At 43.5% G+C, this 22,828-nt stretch overlaps 1 protein-coding gene across 2 annotated transcripts; it reads left to right on the top strand.

The window, feature by feature from the left end:
• The first annotated feature begins 355 nt into the window (after positions 1-355).
• Positions 356-21,700, top strand: LOC143765788 (androgen-induced gene 1 protein-like). Of its 2 annotated transcripts, none has more exons than XM_077252820.1 (6): positions 356-647; positions 12,418-12,558; positions 12,676-12,777; positions 13,844-13,959; positions 18,216-18,367; positions 18,719-21,700. In XM_077252820.1, exons 1-6 carry the CDS (start codon positions 498-500, stop codon positions 18,763-18,765), a joined length of 708 nt encoding a protein of 235 aa, XP_077108935.1. In that variant the 5' UTR covers positions 356-497; the 3' UTR covers positions 18,766-21,700. The 2 variants fall into 2 exon arrangements, with proteins under 2 accessions (XP_077108935.1, XP_077108936.1); XM_077252821.1 differs by lacking the exon at positions 356-647 and adding an exon at positions 3,939-4,219.
• Positions 21,701-22,828: the final 1,128 nt, after the last annotated feature.

The following is a 22,828-nucleotide window of genomic DNA, read 5'->3' as shown; positions in this document are numbered from 1 at the left end:
TTCAGCCGAATTTAGCCTGTGTATGGGACGTAAGGCTAACTTTCCTAATTGCTATAAATGCAAATGTGACAGGACAAGTAAATGTACCCCACAAATTATTCCAAATAGAGCTTTCTAGCCATTTGTTTGATTGTTCTTGTAAAATATTACCACAAAACTACCCATGCATGTAACCACTCATATCCACAAACTAATGTGACAGATAGCATTGCATTTACGAGCTTATTTTTCTATGAAGACAAGAAAGAAAATAAAGGGATTGTGACAATTATGGTCTCCACTAACATGGCCGCCGCCCAGGAAAGGTGGAGACATGTGACTGAAAACATTGTGGCCTCTAGTGTTTGTTTGCAATCTCTGTATTTGGTGTGTGGACCTTGTACCCACATGTAAGAACACTGTGCCTCCGTGTAGTCGCCATCTGCCTCGGTCGCTCGCTGACGGCAGTGACACAAAGGGACGCCCTCCGTGTGCAGGCTCCTTGGGTCCTCACCAAGATGGCGGCGCTGGGGATCGTCCTTCATGTGGGATTCTTGGCCTGGAATGTGTTCGCGGTATGGCAGAACCTGGAGGTGACTAACTCAACCCTGAGCCATGGAGCCAATACATATGGAGGCAGGTGGAAGTACCTGACCTTCCTGAACCAGGTGAGCTATGGCTGGAGATAAGGAGACCTCTCCATCAGCAGGATGAATGCTTGGAGCAGATGCAGCATACTCTAGCTTTGCTGCAGGTAATGAACTACAGAGCCCAGCATGTCAGAGGGTAGCACACTGCTCGGTTAACCCTTTAATTCTGCACCCAGTTCTAATTCTTGCACTTCCATTTTTACTCCCTTGAGAGCCATTACTATTTTGCAGTCTACATATCTTTATGAGCGCTTGTTTTTTTGCCTTCTTTTTTTACCATGCAACTTACTGAGAAATGGTAAAAAAAAAAAAAAATTACAAATGAGGTGAAGTGGTGGAAATCCCACCATTCCGTCATTGCTTTGGGGTTTTGTTCTTACAGTGTTAATTGTACGGTAAGGCTGCGGTCACACTAGCAGTATTCGGTCAGTATTTTACCTCAGTATGTGTAAGCCAAAACCAGGAGTGGGTGATAAATACAGAAGTGGTGACGTGTTTCTATTATACTTTTCCTCTGATTGCTCCGCTCCTGGTTTTGGCTTACACATACTGAGGTCAAATACTGAGGTAAAATACTGAACGTGGCCTAAAAATTACATGGCAGTATGATCCTCCAGATGGGTACGATGTGGGCGATGCTGAACTTGTATAGCTGGGTTTTCTTGTGGCATTCATCGAGACAAGGAATACTCCAGTTTTGTGATACACTAAAATATAGTGTATACGGTAATATAAAAATTATTCAAAAAACGTGATTTACACACATACCACCACCAAAAGATACCCTAGGGAGGTGCCTATCCCTATGGTACCCTGCAATTGCCCTACCTGTCAGCGGAGGTTGGCACCCTAGCCCCCGCTCATCGACGGCTCACCCTGCCAGCCATTTAACCAGAGGGGATCTGACTCTGACGTCCCGTATCACATGGACCTTATGCCTTGTATCTATATTATGCCTTGTACTATTATTATCCACACTGTCACGTCACTCCTGTTGAAGCTCAAGAGAGGGGAAACACATCGAGTGTAATGAGTGTTAGTTTTTTTTTTTTTTTGGTCAATTGTTTCTTTATCACAATGTTGTCACAGACTAGTTATCATGGTTCTGCTGGGTTATACTGAACCTTATGTGGAGTTACTCTGCCAATATGTACATTATATCTGTTATCTATTATACCTGAATATAAGGCACTTTATCTGATCAACGTACTCGGAGAGACAACTTTTGCAGCTCTGAGGAGGACAGTCATCTGTTCACTTATCATATGCGAAGTTCTTTTCTGATGATGACGTTATATACTAATTACTATGGCTATGTAGCCTATACTGCAGCTTATCTGTGAATATTCCACTTCTGCTGCACTGTGCATCGCTGTATGCTAAGGTGCCACGATGGATCACAACAGCACCTTATCCATCACCCTCTCACTGTGACAAGTGATCTCCTCATTCAATAAGGGACAGCCGCTGATCAGCAGGGCGCCACTCTCCCTATACTCTAAGGCGCTAACCTCTGCTGCTAGGCAATATCTTTGATACACCTCCTTGTTCCTCCTTTGTGCCACATTTTCTTCTTTCACTCCTACTCCACAAATAAGGATAGCAGGGTGAGCCGTGTATGCCATTGCGCAGGATCAAGGGTGCCAACTTCCGCTGACAGGTAGGGTTATTACAGGATACCATAGGGATAGACGCCTCCCTAGGTATCTTTCCTAAGTACTTTGGTGGTCGTATGTGTGTAAATCTTGTTTTTGAATAATTTTAATATTAAAAGCTATATTTTAGTGTATCAAAAACTGGAACATTCTTTTTCTCGGTGATTTCCAATTTAGTATATACTCAGACCTATGTTTTCTTTTCCTGTGCTTTTTTTTTTTTTTGTGGCATGAAACAATGTTGGACTTTTTGGTTTGTGCTGCCATTTTCTGAGCCATTTTGGTTTCTGCCTAGGTATTTTTTTTTCTTGGTTCTTTTTATTGATACCATTTTGGAATAAATACACCATTTTCATAACTTTGAGGTAGGGTGTATTCACACTCATTTTCAATGCATTTGTTTGTTTTTTCATGCATTCAATTGAAGGGTAAAAGCACTGAAAAAATTGACATACTGCGGTTTTTAAAAAAAAAAAAAACAACCTCACAGCAGCTCAAAAAATGAGGGGAAAAAAACAGTTTGAACAAGATTTTAGGAATCTCAGTTCTTTAACTGATACTGTAAACCAATGCGTTTTTTTTTTTCCTTTTTCTGCATGGAAAAACCACTGCAAAAAAATGCTATGTATAAACAAGTGCTTTTGTTTTGTTTTTTTTTCAGCTGGGTTTGTTTTTTGCTTATGGTATGTCTTGTTTAAGATAAAGCTGCTTTATTTTTTATCTCTATTTGGCTTTGATTTTTTTGTTATTTATACAGTCATGTTCAGATTAGAAGCATTTTTATTGCATTTTTCAGCTGCTCAAACTCCTCTCTTGATCCCCTCCATACGCGGGCAGTCCAGGGCTGTGGAGTCGGTAAGCCAAACCTCCGACTCCTCAATTTCCCTGACCCCCGACCCCACAGCACTGGTCACTACTGAGCCATCCATCTTGCTCTGTATCTTGCTCCTCTCTAACCCATCACAGATGTAAGGAACATTGTATATATAGTTTTAAGCTGGCCAATCACCAGTTTTAGCCTTTTAGGGAGCGTTTTTAAATGCCGGATCCGTCAAAAACTGGAAAGGAAACCAGACAAACCGGATGAGACGGATGCGGTTTTTCGCCGGATCCGGTGTCCGGATCCGGCAAAAAACCGGATCCGTCTCATCCGGTTGTCCTCCAGTTTCCAGAAAAAAAAAACGGATCTGGTGATGCGGTGCGACGCCGGAACCAGCATCCGGCAAAAAAACTGATGTGTGAAAGCGGCCTTATCCAGGTCCCCCAAACACATGAGACTGCCAGCCTGCTGGTATCACAGCGTTCAGCCGAATTTAGCCTAATGTGTATGGGACGTAAGGCTAACTTTCCTAATTGCTATAATTGCAATTGTGACAGGACAAGTAAATGTACCCCACAAATTATTCCAAATAGAGCTTTATCGCCATTTGTTTGATTGTTCTTGTAAAATATTACCACAAAACTACCCATGCATGTAACCACTCATATCCACAAACTAATGTGACAGATAGCATTGCATTTACGAGCTTATTTTTCTATTAAGACAAGAAAGAAAATAAAGGGATTGTGACAATCATGGTCTCCACTAACATGGCCGCCGCCCAGGAAAGGTGGAGACATGTGACTGAAAACATTGTGGCCTCTAGTGTTTGTTTGCAATCTCTGTATTTGGTGTGTGGACCTTGTACCCACATGTAAGAACACTGTGCCTCCGTGTAGTCGCCATCTGCCTCGGTCGCTCGCTGACGGCAGTGACACAAAGGGACGCCCTCCGTGTGCAGGCTCCTTAGGGTCCTCACCAAGATGGCGGCGCTGGGGATCGTCCTTCATGTGGGATTCTTGGCCTGGAATGTGTTCGCGGTATGGCAGAACCACCTGAGCCATGGAGCCAATACATATGGAGGCAGGTGGAAGTACCTGACCTTCCTGAACCAGGTGAGCTATGGCTGGAGATAAGGAGACCTCTCCATCAGCAGGATGAATGCTTGGAGCAGATGCAGCATACTCTAGCTTTGCTGCAGCTATGGAACTACAGAGCCCAGCATGTCAGAGGGTAGCACACTGCTCGGTTAACCCTTTAATTCTGCACCCAGTTCTAATTCTTGCACTTCCATTTTTACTCCCTTGAGAGCCATTACTATTTTGCAGTCTACATATCTTTGAGCGCTTGTTTTTTTGCCTTCTTTTTTTTTAACCATGCAACTTACTGAGAAATGGTAAAAAAAAAAAAATCCAAATGAGGTGAAGTGGTGGAAATTCCGCCATTCCGTCATTGCTTTGGGGTTTTGTTCTTACAGCGTTGATTGTAAGGTAAGGCTGCGGTCACACAGTCAGCATTGGGTCAGTATTTTACCTCAGTATTTGGTCAGTATTTTACCTCAGTATTTTACCTCAGTATTTGGTCAGTATTTTACCTCAGTATTTTACCTCGGTATTTGGTCAGTATTTTACCTCAGTATTTGTAAGCCAAAACCAGGAGTGGGTGATAAATGCAGAAGTGGTGAATGTTTCTGTTATACTTTTCCTCTGATTGTTCCGCTCCTGGTGTTGGCTTACACATACTGAGGTAAAGTACTGAATGTGGCCTAAAAATTACATGGCAGTATGATCCTCCAGAGGGGGGGCAACGCCAAACATGTATAGCTGGGTTTTTTGTGGCATTCATCGAGACAAGGAATACTCCAGTTTTTTGATACACTAAAATATAGTGTATAATATAAAAATTATTCAAAAACGTGATTTACACACATACCACCACCAAAAGATACCCTAGGGAGGTGCCTATCCCTATGGTACCCTGCAATTACCGTACCTGTCAGCGGAGGTTGGCACCCTAGCCCCCGCTCATCGACGGCTCACCCTGCCAGCCATTTAACCAGAGGGGATCTGACTCTGACGTCCCGTATCACATGGACCTTATGCCTTGTATCTATATTATGCCTTGTACTATTATTATCCACACTGTCACGTCACTCCTGATGAAGCTCAAGAGAAGGGAAACGCATCGAGTGTAATGAGTGTTTGTTTTTGTTTTGTTTTTTGGTCAGTTGTTTCTTTATCACAATGTTGTCACAGACTAGTTATCATGGTTCTGCTGGGTTATACTGAACCCCTTATGTGGAGTTACTCTGCCAATATGTACATTATATCTGTTATCTATTATACCTGAATATAAGGCACTTTATCTGATCAACGTACTCGGAGAGACAACTTTTGCAGCTCTGAGGAGGACAGTCATCTGTTCACTTATCATATGCGAAGTTCTTTTCTGATGATGATGTTATATACTAATTACTATGGCTATGTAGCCTATACTGCAGCTTATCTGTGAATATTCCACTTCTGCTGCACTGTGCATCGCTGTATGCTAAGGTGCCACGATGGATCACAACAGCACCTTATCCATCACCCTCTCACTGTGACAAGTGATCTCCTCATTCAATAAGGGACAGCCGCTGATCAGCAGGGTGCCACTCTCCCTATACTCTAAGGCTATGTTCACATTTGCGTTTTGCGGCGCAGCGTCGGCGACACAATGCATGCAAAACGCATGCACAACGCAGCGTTTTGTGACGCATGCGTCCATTTTTGGCATGATTTTTGGCGCAAAAAACCTGCATCATGCAGCGTCCTCTGCGCCCTGACGCTTGCGCCAAAAATGACGCATGCGTCACAAAACGCTAGACAACGCATGTCCATGCGCCCCCATGTTAAATATAGGGGTGCATGACGCATGCGTCGCTATGCGTCGCCGAACCTGCACCTGACGCAACGCAAATGTGAACGTAGCCTTAGGCGCTAACCTCTGCTGCTAGGCAATATCTTTGATACACCTCCTTGTTCCTCCTTTGTGCCACATTTTCTTCTTTCACTCCTACTCCACAAATAGGGATAGCAGGGTGAGCCATCTATGCCATTGCGCAGGATCAAGGGTGCCAACTTCCGCTGACAGGTAGGGTTATTACAGGATACCATAGGGATAGACGCCTCCCTAGGTATCTTTCCTAAGTGTCCTTTGATACTTTGGTGGTCGTATGTGTGTAAATCTTGTTTTTGAATAATTTTAATATTAAAAGCTATATTTATAAAAACTGGAACATTCTTTTTCTCGGTGATTTCCAATTTAGTATATACTCAGACCTATGTTTTCTTTTCCTGTGGTTTTTTTTTTGTGGCATGAAACAATGATGGACTTTTTGGTTTGTGCTGCCATTTTCTGAGCCATTTTGGTTTCTGCCTTAATTGAGCTGTGTAAGGGCAGGTATTTTTTTTTTCTTGGTTCTTTTTATTGATACCATTTTGGAATAAATACACAATTTTCATAACTTTGAGGTAGGGTGTATTCACACTCATTTTCAATGCATTTGTTGTTTTTTTTTCATGCATTCAATTGAAGGGTAAAAGCACTGAAAAAATTGACATACTGCGGTTTTTAAAAGGAAAAAAAAAACAAAAAAAACCTCACCGCAGCTCAAAAAATGAGGAAAAAACCCATTTTGAACAAGATTTTAGAAATCTCAGTTCTTTAACTGATACTGTAAACAAATGCATTTTTTTTTCCTTTTTCTGCATGTTCACATTAGAAGCATTTTTATTGCATTTTTCAGCTGCTCAAACTCCTCTCTTGATTCCCTCCATACGCGGGCAGTCCAGGGCTGTGGAGTCGGTAAGCCAAACCTCCGACTCCTCAATTTCTCTGACCCCCGACCCCACAGCACTGGTCACTATTGAGCATGTACATAAAGTGCAACGCAGATTCATCTCAACTAAGAGTCCAGATCCTTAGATCTGGAACAGAACAGACATTTTATAGGAATTGCAGAACGGATATTACCCGACCTCTGCTCGCCTTTATAAGCGAGATCTGAACATTTATGGCATATCCTATATATATATATATATATATATATATATATATATATATATATATCTATCCCTTTAAGGTTTGGGTCCTTTTTGCGGTGTGTGCAGACTGCGGAGCTGGCAGAGATCACAATCTCTTGGGCAGAGGGGACTTTGCCTGTGGGTGACAGTGATTCAACGTTTTAAAGGTTGCGTTTATTGAGACGTAGTAAAATTGCCAGTTGTACCTACAGCAATTAACCCCGCTGCCCTCTCACACATGTCGCTCTGGCGCTGCCAAGTACATGTGTTTTCAGTAAGGACAGTGGCATAAGGTGCTGCCCATCACTTTTGATAATGAGTTATCTTCTTACGACTGGGTATGATGAAATCAATTGCCTGATCCCAAAAGTGAGCACTGACTGTATAAAAATGTTTGCCCATATTTATTGAGGTCCGGAGAGCCCCTTTCAGTTCGGTGGTTCTCCCTTCATACCGTGGATCCTTCCCCGCTGTAACTGGCAGATATATGGGATGTTTCAACTCTATTACATTTGTGGGGCAGAGTATATGGATCCCAATTTATCAAGAATGACGGATGCTTACACCTGTATCTAATCCTCTGGGGTGAGGCAGCACAGAAACCTGCCAGAGCCGATGATTTGTGCCTTACTATCTGAGGCTGGGAGAATTTAAGGAATCTAAGGGTTGGAAAAATCCATATGTCTGTCTTCATAGTGATGTGGTTAGGTAAGCCCCGAGTCCGCCGTTAGATAACTGCACTCACATAACTTTGTGGATCTGGGGAAATAAATTATTTAGGAATGGCACATCCACCAGCCTATAAAGTGTAGGACCAATCTGCACCCCAGATATGTCTCTCTAATAAGTTCTCATGCTCCATGAAATGCCAGTTCTGAATGGGAACAACCCAGTTGTCAAGTTTCCTGGAGGAATGACAGAGGGACAACACGGTGCAGAACTCTAAGGAAAGAATGCTTATGTTATGAGGAATACAAGTGTTAAGACATGTCAGGAGACGTCACCGATCCTCTTAATACAGTAATGTCAGTGTTTTCAACTACTAACATTTAACGTTATCACCTCCAACCGAGAGATCACACATCCACTACGTGGTTCTACCTGGCTTCTCAGCAAGGACCCCCACGAGTCTCTGCTCAATATCTGAATCTCAGGCAGGCCCTTTTGGTCTGCATCATGGAGGTTGCTTCCGTGCCCTCACTATGACCGGCCGCCACACAGCACTTTGCCATAATAAAACCCTCATTGAACTGTCAAATCTAGAATGGGGACATGTGTGGAAAAGGGTCGGATGGATCTACCTTGGTCAGATGTTTGTAACTGGGGCCTTAAGCCTTTTTAGACCTAAAAGAAGTACTAAACCTTGCAAACAGTTATCTTTTCCGCTAACTACAATTTTGACATGCCCTTCAGACCTTGTTCTTGGGTCTATCCCGTGTCCTGCGAGAATTCCCTTTGTCGCAGGTGATACTGGATCTACCTGGATCTGTGCCGATATCCCAATTATATGCTCTTTTGCTGGCTGGGAGCGCAGAACCACTACATGACCTGACGAGAAGCAAGTGGGAGACCGACTTGGCACTGATAATCACTGAGTCGTGGGAACGGAGCCTTGGAAGCTCCTAAACAGGTTTCCTCTAATAATACTCAGAGAGTCACAATGTTCTATATTCTTGACCGTACGTATTACACCACAGCTAGAATACACAGGGTATAACCTGAATTCCTGGATTAGTGTCCGCAAATGTCATTTCGGCCAGGGAACATGTTTTTCACTTTCTATGTGATTGCCCGGAGATTAGAGAATATTAGGTAGGCCTAAAGGTACCTTCACACGAAACGACATTATAACGATATCGCTAGCAATCCGTGACGTTGCAGCGTCCTCGCTAGCGATATCGTTTCGTTTGACACGCAGCAGCGATCAGGATCCTGCTGTGATGTCGCTGGTCGCTGAATAAAGTCCAGAACTTTATTTGGTCGTCCGATCGCTGTGTATCGTTGTGTTTGAAAGCAAAAGCAACGATACCAGCGATATTTTACACTGGTAACCAGGGTAAACATCGGGTTACTAAGCGCAGGGCCGCGCTTAGTTACCCGATGTTTACCCTGGTTACTAGCGTAAAATGTAAAAAAAACAAACAGCACATACTCACATTGCGTCCCCTGCAGTCTGCTTCCTCCTCTGACTCAGCGCCGCAAAGTGAAAGTGAAAGCAGCACAGCGGTGACGTCACCGCTCTGCTCTCACTGTACGGCGCTCAGTCAGTCAGGAAGTGGACGCAGGGGGACGTGAATGTAAGTATGTGCTGTTTGTTTTTTTTAGATTTTACGCTGGTAACCAGGGTAAACATCGGGTTACTAAGCGCGGCCCTGCGCTTAGTTACCCGATGTTTACCCTGGTTACCAGGGGACCTCGGCATAGTTGATCGCTGGAGAGCGGTCTGTGTGACAGCTCTCCAGCGACCAAACAGCGACGCTGCAGCGATCGACATCGTTGTCGCTATCGCTGCAGCGTCGCTTCGTGTGAAGGTACCTTTAGGTACCGTCACATTAAGCTTCCTGACACTGCTTCCTGACACTGACTGAGCTCCGGCCCTAACAGCACAGCGGCTTTCACTTTCACTTTAGGGCCGGCGCTCAGTCAGTGTCAGGAAGCAGAAGCTGGGGGAGGTATGACGCTGGGTGAGTATAGGTACCGTCACATTAAGCGACGCTGCAGCGATAGCGACAACGATGCCGATCGCTGCAGCGTCGCTGTTTGATCGCTGGAGAGCTGTCATACAGACCGCTCTCCAGCGACCAACGATGCCGAGGTCCCCGGGTAACCAGGGTAAACATCGGGTTGCTAAGCGCAGGGCCGCGCTTAGTAACCCGATGTTTACCCTGGTTACCAGCGTAAAAGTAAAAAAAACAAACAGTACATACTCACCCAGCGTCATACCTCCCCCAGCCTCTGCTTCCTGACACTGACTGAGCTCCGGCCCTAACAGCACAGCGGCTTTCACTTTCACTTTAGGGCCGGCGCTCAGTCAGTGTCAGGAAGCAGAAGCTGGGGGAGGTATGACGCTGGGTGAGTATGTACTGTTTGTTTTTTTTACTTTTACGCTGGTAAACCAGGGTAAACATCGGGTTACTAAGCGCGGCCCTGCGCTTAGTAACCCGATGTTTACCCTGGTTACCAGTGTAAAACATCGCTGGTATCGTTGCTTTTGGTGTCAAACACAACGATACACGGCGATCGGACGACCAAATAAAGTTCTGGACTTTATTCAGCGACCAGCGACATCACAGCAGGATCCTGATCGCTGCTGCGTGTCAAACTAAACGATATCGCTAGCCAGGACGCTGCAACGTCATGGATCGCTAGCGATATCGTTTAGTGTGACGGTACCTTAAAGTTGTTCAGTTCCTACACAACTGCATGGGTGTTCTATTTGTTGACCCTGAACAATAACAAAGGATTGTAGAAGAATCATTCCTGGCTGAAGTCCTATTTATGGCTGGAAATGTGTTGCTAGACATTGGATGGCATCAAGTCTATCAACCATCTTTCAATGGAAATTGGCGGTAAACCCGCTGGGTGGGGATAAGGTGGTGGCCAACCTGGATGAGTGCTTCCGGGATCGCATTTTCTTCTATGTGTTCTTCGAACCTGCCCTTTACCAACCTACAAGTGCTTCTCACTAAATTAGAATATCAGCAGAAAGTTAATTTATTTCAGTTCTTTATTACAAAAAGTGAAACTCGTAGATCACTCTATTTGTAATGACTCTATATAATATATTTCAATTGTTTATTTCTGTTAATGTTGGTGATAATGGTTTACAGCAAATGAAAACCCAAAAGTCATTATCTGTGAGGCCCCTTTCACACATCAGTTTTTTGCCATCAGTCACAATCGGTCCAATTTTGAAAAAAAACAGATCCGTCGCAGATTGTGAAAAACTGATGTGAAGGATCCGTTTTTTTGCCGGATCCGACTAGCTTATCCGGCTAATTGGATCCTAAAAAAAATTGGAGCATGCTCAGTTAAAAAAAAAAATAAAATAATCCATTGCCAGATTCCGTCATTTGATGGATCCAGCGCCATAGGCTTCCATTCTAGCAAACAACAGACTGCGACGGATCCATTGCTGTCGTTTTTTCGACAGACACAAAACACGTTACTTTGTCCGTTGTCTCCGGCCGCCGGACAAGCAATTTTCAGCGGATCCGGCGAATGACGGATGAAACATGAGGCAATCCATCGCTAATACAAGTCTATGAGAAAAAAACGGATCCAGCAGCATCAGTCGCCAGATCTGTTTTTCAAAATTCGACGTATTGCGACCGATGGCAAAAAAACTGATGTGTGAAAGGGGCCTAAATTAGAATACTTTATAACACCCAATTGGAAAATTATTTTAAAATCCGAAATGTTGGCCTACTGAAATGTATGTTCAGTACATGCACTCAATACTTGGTCGGGGCTCCTTTTGCATCAATTACTGCATCAATGCGGCGTGGCATGGAGGCGATCAGCCTGTGGCACTGCTGAGGTGTTATGGAAGCCCAGGTTGCTCTGATAGCAGCCTTCAGCTCGTCTGCATTGTTGGATCTGATGTCTCATCTTCCTCTTCACAATACCCCATACCCCACTTTTTGATGATATTCTAATTTAGTGAGAAGCACTTGTATCTCACAAGATAGAAATACGTAGATAAGCAGCAATGACTATTGTACATTATAATTTATTTGGGATGTTTTTCCATTTGTGGGCAGAACCCACTTAGGTAGGCTTTTACATATTCAAGGTCTCTACATCTATTCTACATGACTTACTACTAGGTACTAGATAACTTGATTTATTTGCTGTATCTGTAACGTATGTGACCCTTTTATATATCTTCAATAACTTTTTTTTTTTTTTTTTAACACTAAGTTAATCGCCTACCCACAGGATTGGTAATAACTTGTGGATTGGTGGAGGTTCAACCGTGGAGATCCCCTTCTACCTCTAACCCCACCTTCTTACAAATGGCTGAAATAGGGTCTCCTAGGCTTTCTATGTCAGAAATGTCACTCCACAGGGACCCAGATCTATCTTTAGGATGGCGACATGTCTTGCTCTGTCAGTAATGTGGAGGTGGCCATGCCTGCATGGCTCTCTATTCCTCACCATCAGATGTATACATCAGCATAGATCCAGGGCAGATACATGGATGTCTGCTGCATTTTATTTTTTCCGCTATTGTAATGTCTCCCCAGGTCCTCCAGACGACGTTCTTTGGTGTTTGCCTACTGTGTGATCTCTTCCAGCTCTGCCTTTCCAATAGGAACCGGTTCTGCTCCGTTCTGACACGGGTAAAGGACTGCATCTTTGCTGCACTGGCATTCCCAGTTGGCGTGGTAAGTTTGACACATTTCACACTTCAATTAAATTGTCCCCTAGGTGGCGCTCTCTATCAGCAGGATCTGCACTGTTCAGGCATTCCATTTTTAATATATATTTTTTTCCATTTCCAGTTTGTATTTACTTCATTCTGGAGTATTTATGCCTATGACCGGGAGCTGGTCTACCCCAAAGAACTGGACAGCATCATTCCTCAGTGGCTTAATCATGCCATGGTAAGAGTATCCTATGAGTTCTCCTTCTGGTGCGGCTTTTTATTTATTTTACTTATATTGCGCCATCACATCCCACCGCGTTGTACTTCACTGTCCCAATTATGGCTCACATTCTAGATTCCCTATCAATATGACTTTGAGAGAAAGCCTGACTCTAGTCTTTGCCATAAAATGAGGAAAAGTAGATGGTTCGGCACTGCTGAAGATGTCAGCACTGTAAATGCAACTAGAAAAAAATAAGTTAATAATCCAGAGTACGTTACGATCTGACACCTATACTTTTCTATTGATTTTGGGGAAAGGAATTTTGGCATATCTATTGTGTGGATCTCTAGTTAAGAAAAAATGATCCTTTTAAGAAGTTTTCCTGTCTCCTACAGTGCTGGCACGTTGCTGGATATGCCGTTGGCACATATCCTGAGAATTAAGGGGATAGTGGGGTGGCTGTGCTATGTACCGTTGTGTTACATTCATTCTTTTATTTTATTTTCCCCCCTCCACCTGACTGTATTAGGGACCGCACTGCATCTCCCTAATGAGGTGAATGAGAGATACAGAGATCGGACCGCCACCTTCATACACTATAGTTATACGCCATCACTTTATCATACATTATCTGACAGGTTATAGCTAAACCTCACTGTGACGGTAGTGGAAGTATATCATTAGTTTTCCCTTTTCAGCCTTGTGGTCTAGGGACAGTCTAGCTTATACTGGAGTTCCATGTCAAATGACCAGATTTACTGGATTATTGGGGACAGAGTAATGGAATTTTGCTGCATATTATTATATTGTTGATATCATCATAAACACAATTCCTGATGGAGCCAGTATGGTAGCACATGGAGACTCGTAATGCAATAGCATTTGCATAAGATTTAGGTGAAGCACAGGGTAATGGGTGTATTAATTAGGCGACTCAACACCCTCATTCCACACTTCATCTAAGGCGGGGTTCCAAAAGAGGGGAGCATATCCATAGTTTTTCTTTGGGGTAATCTGGTCATAGACGCATGTAGCCCTGTGTGATGTCTTGCTCCTTGTGTTATCCCCTTTCTCTTTACAGCATACATTTATCCTTCCGCTTATACTTATCGAGCTTGTTACATGTTCACACCAATACCCGAGCAAGAAGAGTGGCCTTGCTGTCCTGGTAGGCTTCGGGGTTGCGTATCTGTCATGGTAAGTGGTTCTTTTCCACTAATTAGGTGGTCCAGGTAGGGCTTTTCCCAGACACAATAGAGCGGAGTACAGTTATTACTGATCATTACTGAAATCTGACATGTCACGTAACATGTTAGGAGTTTTACACATTGGGGATCTGGGTGCTGAAACACTGACCATTCGCTTAATCAAAGGTGTTGAATTACCCAATAAAAGTGATTTTCTGGGACTTTAACATTGATGGCCTATCCTTAGGATAGGTCCTCAATGTCTGATCTGTGGGGAGTGCGACTTCCCGCACCCTGGCCGATCAGTTGCTCCCAGTGTCGGTGGCGGTTATGCCCTATTGATTTGAATAGCAAAATAAATGAAGTGCATTCTGCTAATGTGGAGGTGCAGGCTGAACTTGGGTAAGCCGAAAAGATCAAACTCTGAGTGAAAACAGCCGCACTCAATAAATGGTTTAGGTTGCAAAAAAGTTAAGCGTGTTCATTACATGTGCAGGGAAAACACCACAGAGAGTTGAGACATTGAAGGTAAGGTTACGTTTCGACCCTTCCCGAGTCTATGTCAAACCTCACTGAAAGGTAGACGAGACTTGTTTGGAGAAGAAATTAGAAAAAAGAAATTAAGTCCCTGCTGGGGCTCTTGCGTCAGTGTGGTTAACGGGTGGTGTGCCCTGCACCATCTGTGGTGGCAGCAGATGTGCAGTACCCAATCGCAGACACTATATATTCGAAGGAGGTGTGCTGTGCATAACTGAGCAAGTGCGCCCGACAGGGCTGTGGAGTCGGTAAGCCAGACCTCCGACTACTCAATTTCCCTGAATGCACAGCGCTGCCTCACTACTGAGCATGTACATAAAGTGCAGCACAGATTCATCTCAACTAAAAGTCAAGATTCTTGGGTCAGGAACAGAACAGACATTTATAGGACATTTCATAACTTTCCCCAATTTTTATTAAAAAATATTCAGTAAATCCTGCACTGAACTACTGAATCCAATGTATTACCGTATTTTTCTGACCATAAGACGCACTTTTTTCCCTCCAAATTTGGGAGGAAAGTGTGGGTGCGTCTTATGGTAGGGATGTAGCATGTGGGGAGGGGGGCAGCAGCGAGTGGGATCGCACTGTTATCCCACTTCAGGAGGCAGAAAAATGTCCCCACTGCCTGGAATCAGCTCTGGGGAAACCATGTGGTCCCGATGATTAAGTGCAGTGAATATTCATTAGCTACTCCCTGCCCACCTATCAGCTGAGTGGTGAGCCGGAGCAGCAAATGAATACTGCACTTAAGCAGCAACACACATGGTTTCCCCAGCGCTGATTCCTGCAGCAGCTCGGGAGATCCGTGTGTCCGGGGGAGGAGGAGGCAGCAGCAGGGTCCGGGGGAGAGGAGATCGCTGCGTACCTTCCTGGGCTGGAGCTGAGTACTGTGCAGTGTGCACAAGGAGGACCTGTGATGATGTCAGAAGTGGGCGGGCTGGAGCATCACATGGCAGCACAGAGCCCTCCCTCTTCTTGACATCATCACAGGTCCTTCAGACTCCCCACTAGAATCTGCAGGATTCCTCTTATAACCTGTGCTGTGTTGTGGAAAGGCAACAAGAGGGAGGGCTCTGTGTGTGCAGTCATGGGATGCTTTTCACCTCACCACAGCTGGCTGGCTGCCACAATTAAGAGGTTAGTCTTTCCAAAACACAATAAAGCACTCTGCCACTCCTTTAGTGAACTATAACTCCCAGCATGTCATAGGATCTGCAGGACATGCTGGGAGTTATAGTTCTCCCATGGGATTTTAAAGCAGCACTCCAGTGTTATTTTGCAGTGCTGGAGTGGTGCTTTCAATATAAGCCCTGTGCCCCCATTCTTATACTCACCCTCCAGCATCTTCATATAGTACTTCACATACACCACACTGGTCCCGCAGCTTCCAACATAATAACATACTATTATATATAATAACACCACATATAATAGTATGTTATTAAATATTTTACCACTTTTTTTGCTTCAAATATTTTTTTCCCTATTTTCCACCTCTAAAACCTGGGTGCGCCTTATAGTCCGGTGCGTCTTATAGTCCGAAAAATACGGTATATATTTAGGAGTCGGTTCATTTTATACCGACTCCGCCAAAATGGACACAGACTCCATGACTCCGACTCCACAGCCCTGCCCACACCGGGACCAACATGATGATTATGCTCCTTCATTTTGGTATGCTCTCCTCAGAGCGGAGTGGTGGACGGCTCACAGAAAGCCCATACACAGTTATCTCTGTGATAGGCAGAGCCAAAGGGGCACAGTGCTTGGCTAAACGCTTATACCCCTTCATTTCAGCAATCAGTTAAAAGCTTCATGAAATGAAAGTAACAGTATAAAGGGATACATCTGCCAGCTTATGTGTACACATGTCATAGAAAATATTAAAAATCCTTGAGGTCCCTCATCCCCTCTCCCTTTTTTCTTTCATCTACCATTTGTCCTGAGGCGGAACCAGCTAGCACTCAACCCTGTCTTTATGTAAAATGGCAGTGACAGAGATGTGAAGCAGATTAATTAAAATGGGAGGATTCCTCATTATGTCCAGGTGACTGAAGAGGATATGTATTATCCATAGAGAGAGACAGGAAAAGGTAATTAGGATCTAAGTGAATCAACGAAGATCTGACACCCTTTACAAATAGCCATGGTCACTGCAGCTACAATAAACCAGCAGACAGTATAGCTCCGGAACAAAGTATAGAATATTGGAATTTATGTCCATCCGATATGAATGAGATGTACGTTTTCAAAACCTGGATAACTAGTCCGAAATAGATACATTTTCTTTCGATAATAAGCCCCACCAAAAGGCCTAAAATCCATAGGGGTCATATAGCCACCAGCAGCTAGGCCATGTTTGGTCTCTAAGAGTAGATAAAATCCTGATACAAAAGATTACATCATTCTCAAACTTCTGTGGTCATCTTATGAGGAGTTATTGCATAAGTTAGGATTTCCTAAAATCATGAAGGACTGAGACCAGCCCACAACTGGGCCCTTGTGAGGTTATCCCTGAGGGGAATATGGGTGGGACTCTGGGTCTGATAAAAGATCAATCCCAATTATCATCAGGATTCGTACAGAGAGCTACATATCGTGTATGCAGAAAGCCGTTATCGAGGGCCAAATCAAAGCACTCTCCTTCGGCTGTCTGCGATCGGTGTAGTAAGTTCTTTGTTAATCCCTTTTATGTCATGTAAATGTTTATGCTGTATTGTTTTGTCTCCCTTGTAAAATCGTTTGTTTATTATTCATAAACACTGCCTCCCTTTGGACTAAATATAAAATGTAATAGTTCTGTTGCTCTTGTACTGTAAACTACGCCTCAAAGCCATAAGCTACCGTGCGGTGTCTATTCGACCGAGACAGAGTGGTGGTGGCAGCAGCGAGTAGTCTGGGGTTATCGGAGCGCTAGATGTGACCGCACCGGGAAGTATACTCATATTCCCTGTGTTGGAATCCGGAGGTGTATATGCCGTGCGCTCACCAATAATTTTCCAATAGCCGGCCTGGTGAGGCGAACAGGTTGTGGCCTTCTCCGTTGATCGTCAGCCAATCATGTAACTGTCTGGATGATAGGGGGCAGAAGAGAGGGGTTCGCTCCAAAAACCACAGTGGGTGATACCAGTGACCTACCTGGCCTATGATATCAGGGATTTGTGAGATTAAGGAAGTTCTGATAAATTAATTCTCCCTGACAACATGGAATCCGTGTTATGGCTGTATAGGTGCTTGTCCAACTAGCAAAAATTATATATATTTTTATTTTTGAATGATTCATTGTGCCAATCATGGGGAAAGATGATGTTGAAGCTATATGCAAATCATGCTGGCAGGTGCACTGGGGGCGTGTCCATACACATGCTTCCAGGTGCATTGACACTCCCCCAGTGCACTTCCAGCCTGATTGGCATATGGTTTCTGCATTAGATTTCTCATGAATGGCACATCAGATCGCTACAAAAAATACCTAATTTTTTTACTGGGGGACAATAGGCTGTACAGTCATGCCACCACCTCCATATGTAACATGCTGACGGGTAGCACCGGACAAGAGGTTGACTGCAAGGAGACATGTTAAACATGCTGAGTAATTGATGAACATGGTACTCTAGAATGATGCAGAATTTTGTATTATAGTGACCGTTTTATGGGGAAGATTTGGGGATCCAGTTGATTGTGGACAGTGCATATAAAGTATTAATGTCCTCTTGTCTTATGCAGGGTGTACTGGGTGCATTATGCCGCGGATATCTGGGTGTATCCCATCCTGGCTAAGCTGGATGCAGTAGGGATGCTCATCTTCTTCACATCCTCATTCCTAATTATGCTCACGTTCTACTTTATCGGAGAGTGGCTGACAAGGCTGCGCTGGGGTAAGTACTGCTACGTTGTACGCCACGCCTCATTCACAACTTACGTATTCAGTGTTTATTAATGGTCAAATATTGGGACTATAAGAGGTGAAATGAAGCCAATAGGATTGGTCTATTAACTCCTGCTTTTCCTAAGGAAATATAATTTAGATCGAACTATGGAAAAATATCTAAACTGCCCCCATTGCACTTATTTTGGGAGAGGTAGTCCTTTTTACAGATGCCTGGGCCATCCCAGTGCTGTTAAATGGCCAGAAAGGCTTACAGAAAATATAGTCCTAATAGTTGCCTATTTTGATTCACTACCTTGTTCTGACATCAATACTTTACTTCTCCCTGCTTGTTCCACAGGCTCCGGACGTCCCTCTAAAAAGAAGAAGAAAAAGAAGAGCAACTAAAGTTAAAAGTCCGGATTCAGGACCAACAAACAGTTTTGTTTTTGCTTTCCTCTTAATTGAACAAGGAACCCTTCTCCTTTAGTGGGAAGAGGGAAGGACCACAGCAGAAGAATCATTGTAATGCTGATGGCTCCAGGTCCCCCTTCTCTGCAGATCCAGCTGAGGAGCTCTCCAGCTCCACCTAGTGGTCCGCAGCGTGTATCACTGAAGATGGTACCCGCTAACTCATTGGCACTAATGGTTTGAGGTCATTATAAAAAATGAACTTTTCCACTTCTATCTCCCTTCCAAATTTACATTGAAAAAGAAATGAAAACTCCAAATATTGTGTGGGTTTTTTTTTTTTTTCCCCTTGCTGTTTTTTAATCTTATGTTTACATACAGGAGTCATGGCTTTACCAAGCGGGAATGTACTGTAAGCTGGTCCTAGTTCCTGCCTTAATCTGTGGCCTCACAGCAGCCTATGCACAAAGGAATTCTGGGTTATGGCTTGCTGCATGGCTATGGGACTGTGAAGGTTTAATGCTACATTATTATAATTTGTATTTTTTAATTGTGCATCATAGGACCGTGGACTGTACAATATCCTGTATATGTGCTCTCATTGATCCTACATCTCTTTCCCTGTGGGCATCTTCATGTTACTAGTCCCAGAGTGATGGTTTTGCATTTCATTAGAGGCCGGCCGACACAAGTCTCGCTTGCTTTGCCTCCAGGGCTCGGGCCAGTGCACACAGAAATATCACTGTGGTGACTCTTTGTAGGGGTGTGTAGTATGTGTGGCACAACTTCACAAGGACTTGGGGAAGCTACAGAGCCAAGAACAAGAAAATCGCGGGCTAACCACATGGACACTCCTGGCTTGTTGGTGCGCCCTCGCCTTCCTTTCACCAGCCAGTCGAGGAGGCTATTCAACACGAAGCATTCAGACACGTCATTTACTGCCTAAGGCTCTGTTCACATGTCCAGTAGTAATCAGAGTGGATCAGCAGCAATCTGCTGACAAAGTTGTGCAAACAACTTTTTTGTCCTGCTAAAAATAACTGATTTCAACTGGATCTGTTGTATTAACACTGAAGTCTATGGAAAACCAATCCATTAATCATTTTTTTTTTTATTTTAAAAGGATCCGTTGTTTGCTTTTTGGATCAGTTTCAAATGGGACAAATTGGATGGCTATTTAAGGAATGCATTTCCCTCCATTGACTTCAATGTTAAAAAAAATCCAAAACAAACAGATCCAGTTGAAATCTTTTTTTTTTTTTTTTTTTTTCTGAGAACCGATTGCTGTTGGATTCGTTTTAACTTATGATTACTGGACATTAGCAATGAGCAAACGTGCTCTTATAATGCTCCAATTATATGCATGTCTCGCTGCTGTTCGGTTTGTTAGGCTATTTCTACATGTGTTGTGGCTGTTCAACAGCTGCAGGACATGCAACATGAGGACTCAAATGTATTATTGGAGCACGCCGAAGTCACTCTGCTAGCACCTGAGCATGCTCAGATAACACCTTATCAGAGCACGTTCGCTCATCGCTACCAGATATGTAAATGGGATTTGCCCACTTTCCTGTCATGTTTGTTTTAGTGAAAGGAAAAAAATATAGTAATCAGCTCACCTTCCAGGGAGAACAATTGAATATGAAAACCTCTTGAATTCACATAAGAACCACGGTAGACCTTGTTTGGTCAGGATGTGGTGCACGGAGTGTAAGAACACACCAGGCTGATATTCAGGTCCGATATGAAAGAAGGGTCCATGAGGACTGGGCTCCAGCACAAATGAGAAAATGATAAAACATACCTTTTACTATACAATGAAAAACAGATGAGACTAAGGATTAATAAGCTTACGCGTTTCAGGTCATCAACCCTATTTCACAGCTACGAATAAGTGTATCTAACCCAAAACATATAAGCTTATGGATCCTTAATTTTTTTTTTTGCTTTTTCTAGCCATGTTTTTATTTGTACAGTGAAAGTTATGTTTTACCATTTTCCCATCAGTGCTGGAGCCGAGTTCTCATGGATCCTTGCTATGTTTGTGTTAGTTCTTATTTCCATTCCCAATAATTTAACAATTCAAAATCTTAGAAATCGGTCTCTTTGTTATTCCTCCTGGAAATGTATGAGTAAATTAATGTTTGGACATTACGTTGTGTCCAATTACTACTGATTTTATAGGATGCAACGTTAACTCAAAGTTGTCTTTTTATTGCTCTATTTCTTGAGGAATAACAGCAGCGGTATAATGCAGATTATTCTTGTAGCAAATACCTGGAATTATGTTGTAAAGAAGTACTTTGGGATTTTTAAAAATTACTCTCTATAGGCAGCTGTAGATAATGTTGTATGTAGCCTGCACTACAAATTTGGGGTCTTTACTTGCCCTCTGATGGTTTCTATAAATTGACAAGTGGGACGCTTTCCCTGTGTGATGTCAGACCTGCACTGTGGCCTCTGAGCAAATCAGATGCTTCCAGTTTCATTAAAGCACTAAGAAAGTGCGGCTCCATCTCCCTCCTCTCCCCACACACCTCTTTTTTTTGTACTGTTTACACCATATGGTGTTTTAGCATTTAAATATTTACCAGTGTCTGCAGGCAAGAAAGTGGGAGGTATGGGCTGCTGAGGGGGATGATGCCGCATTATTACCCGAAGATGTTTTTTTCAAGAGTTTATTTTATACTCCTTTACTACTGATTTATAGAAAAAATCCTAACCATACAAACAGTTTAATATAGGATAGGACAGGACAAGACTGATGTTTGTAACCCTTTTGTACTCCTTTTGCATGCGTGGGGAAAACAAAAATCTCTGTAATATAACTTCCATTTAGCAATGATCATGTGACATGTGTAGATGCATAAGTCGTCGGGGTACATAGAGTTGGGGGAACAGAGGAAAACTTGAAATAAATGGATATTACAAAGTTTCTTTTTTTAATCTTAAGGCACATAACAATTATAGCGATGTAGTAGAGCTAAATCTGTTATTTAACTCCTTAGAGATAGATTTAAAGGGAAGGTACCGCGTTTGTAGATCATTAATAAATCACTTTAATGTAGCATAACATGCTGCTATAACCAAGTTTTAAATGCATGTGAAACAGATTTTGTGTGTTATGAGTTTAAAGAAGGCACTGGGGGCTGACATCTTGGTTTCACAGCAGTTCACGACACTATCAGTGTCATTTTACGGCACCCCATGGACATAGGGTCAGCGCCGGTCTATTATCTCCTATCTATAACATTGCAGCAACATTAGCAGTGAGCTGGGCACGCCTCTGTGGGCTGTACAACTTACTGCTGTAGGTGTGACTAGCCGCCATTTTATTATAGCCCAGTGCTATCTGCTGAGCTCCACTTACTCTATCACAGGAGAGAAGCACGCTGCCCTGTGTGCTTCTCCTGCTCTGTCTCTGCCTCCTCACACACAGTCCCAGAGATCTCTGGTAAGCTGCATTCACAGCCTGCAGAGAGGGAGCTGACACTTGGAGAGAGAGCAGGAGAGCTGACAGGACAGGGATTAAGGTGGGGGAAGGGGGGATGGCAAGAGTGTTCGTCACAAAACAGCAGAGACATAGCATGCACACAATATAGCATAGCATGCACACAATATAGCATAGCATGCTCAATATGTGTCTCACTCATCATTCTACAGGTCTCTCTCCCATCAGTCTTTCTCAGCCATACCAATGTATCTCTCCCCCCTCCACAATGCCTGGCCATTCACTGCAGACCTGGATCTCCTTCTTATCTTACTGAGGGATGAGTCACAGACAGCTCCGCTCAGATAATGCTGCTCCATACATAAACACCACATGTCTTCACTTTTCCTCCAGTCCACCATGCTGCTGAGCCCACTATGTTCTGCTCTTTTGTAAACTCTAGCTGTGTTTCTGATGCAGTAACTGCTGGTGGTAGCAGATCACAGGTCAGTCACACACAAAATGGTTCTGCCCTGTGATGCTGCTCTTCATTCTGCCCCAGGGATATTAGACCACCCAAAAGGGGAGGGAAATGCTGATGTCAGCAGTTACTGCCCCGATTTTCCAGTA

Source organism: Ranitomeya variabilis, chromosome 4 (genome assembly GCF_051348905.1).
Source record: "Ranitomeya variabilis isolate aRanVar5 chromosome 4, aRanVar5.hap1, whole genome shotgun sequence".
NCBI lineage: Eukaryota > Metazoa > Chordata > Amphibia > Anura > Dendrobatidae > Ranitomeya > Ranitomeya variabilis.
Note: the sequence above shows the minus strand (reverse complement) of the source record. Positions and strands in the feature narration are given on the sequence as shown.

Coding starts and splice junctions, on each gene's coding strand:
- LOC143765788 (XM_077252820.1), top strand. CDS start 498: ATGGCGGCGCTGGGGATCGTCCTTCATGTGGGATTCTTGGCCTGGAAT. Junction 12,559..12,675: donor TGGCATTCCCAGTTGGCGTG/GTAAGTTTGACA, acceptor TTCCATTTCCAG/TTTGTATTTACTTCATTCTG. Junction 12,778..13,843: donor AGTGGCTTAATCATGCCATG/GTAAGAGTATCC, acceptor TTCTCTTTACAG/CATACATTTATCCTTCCGCT.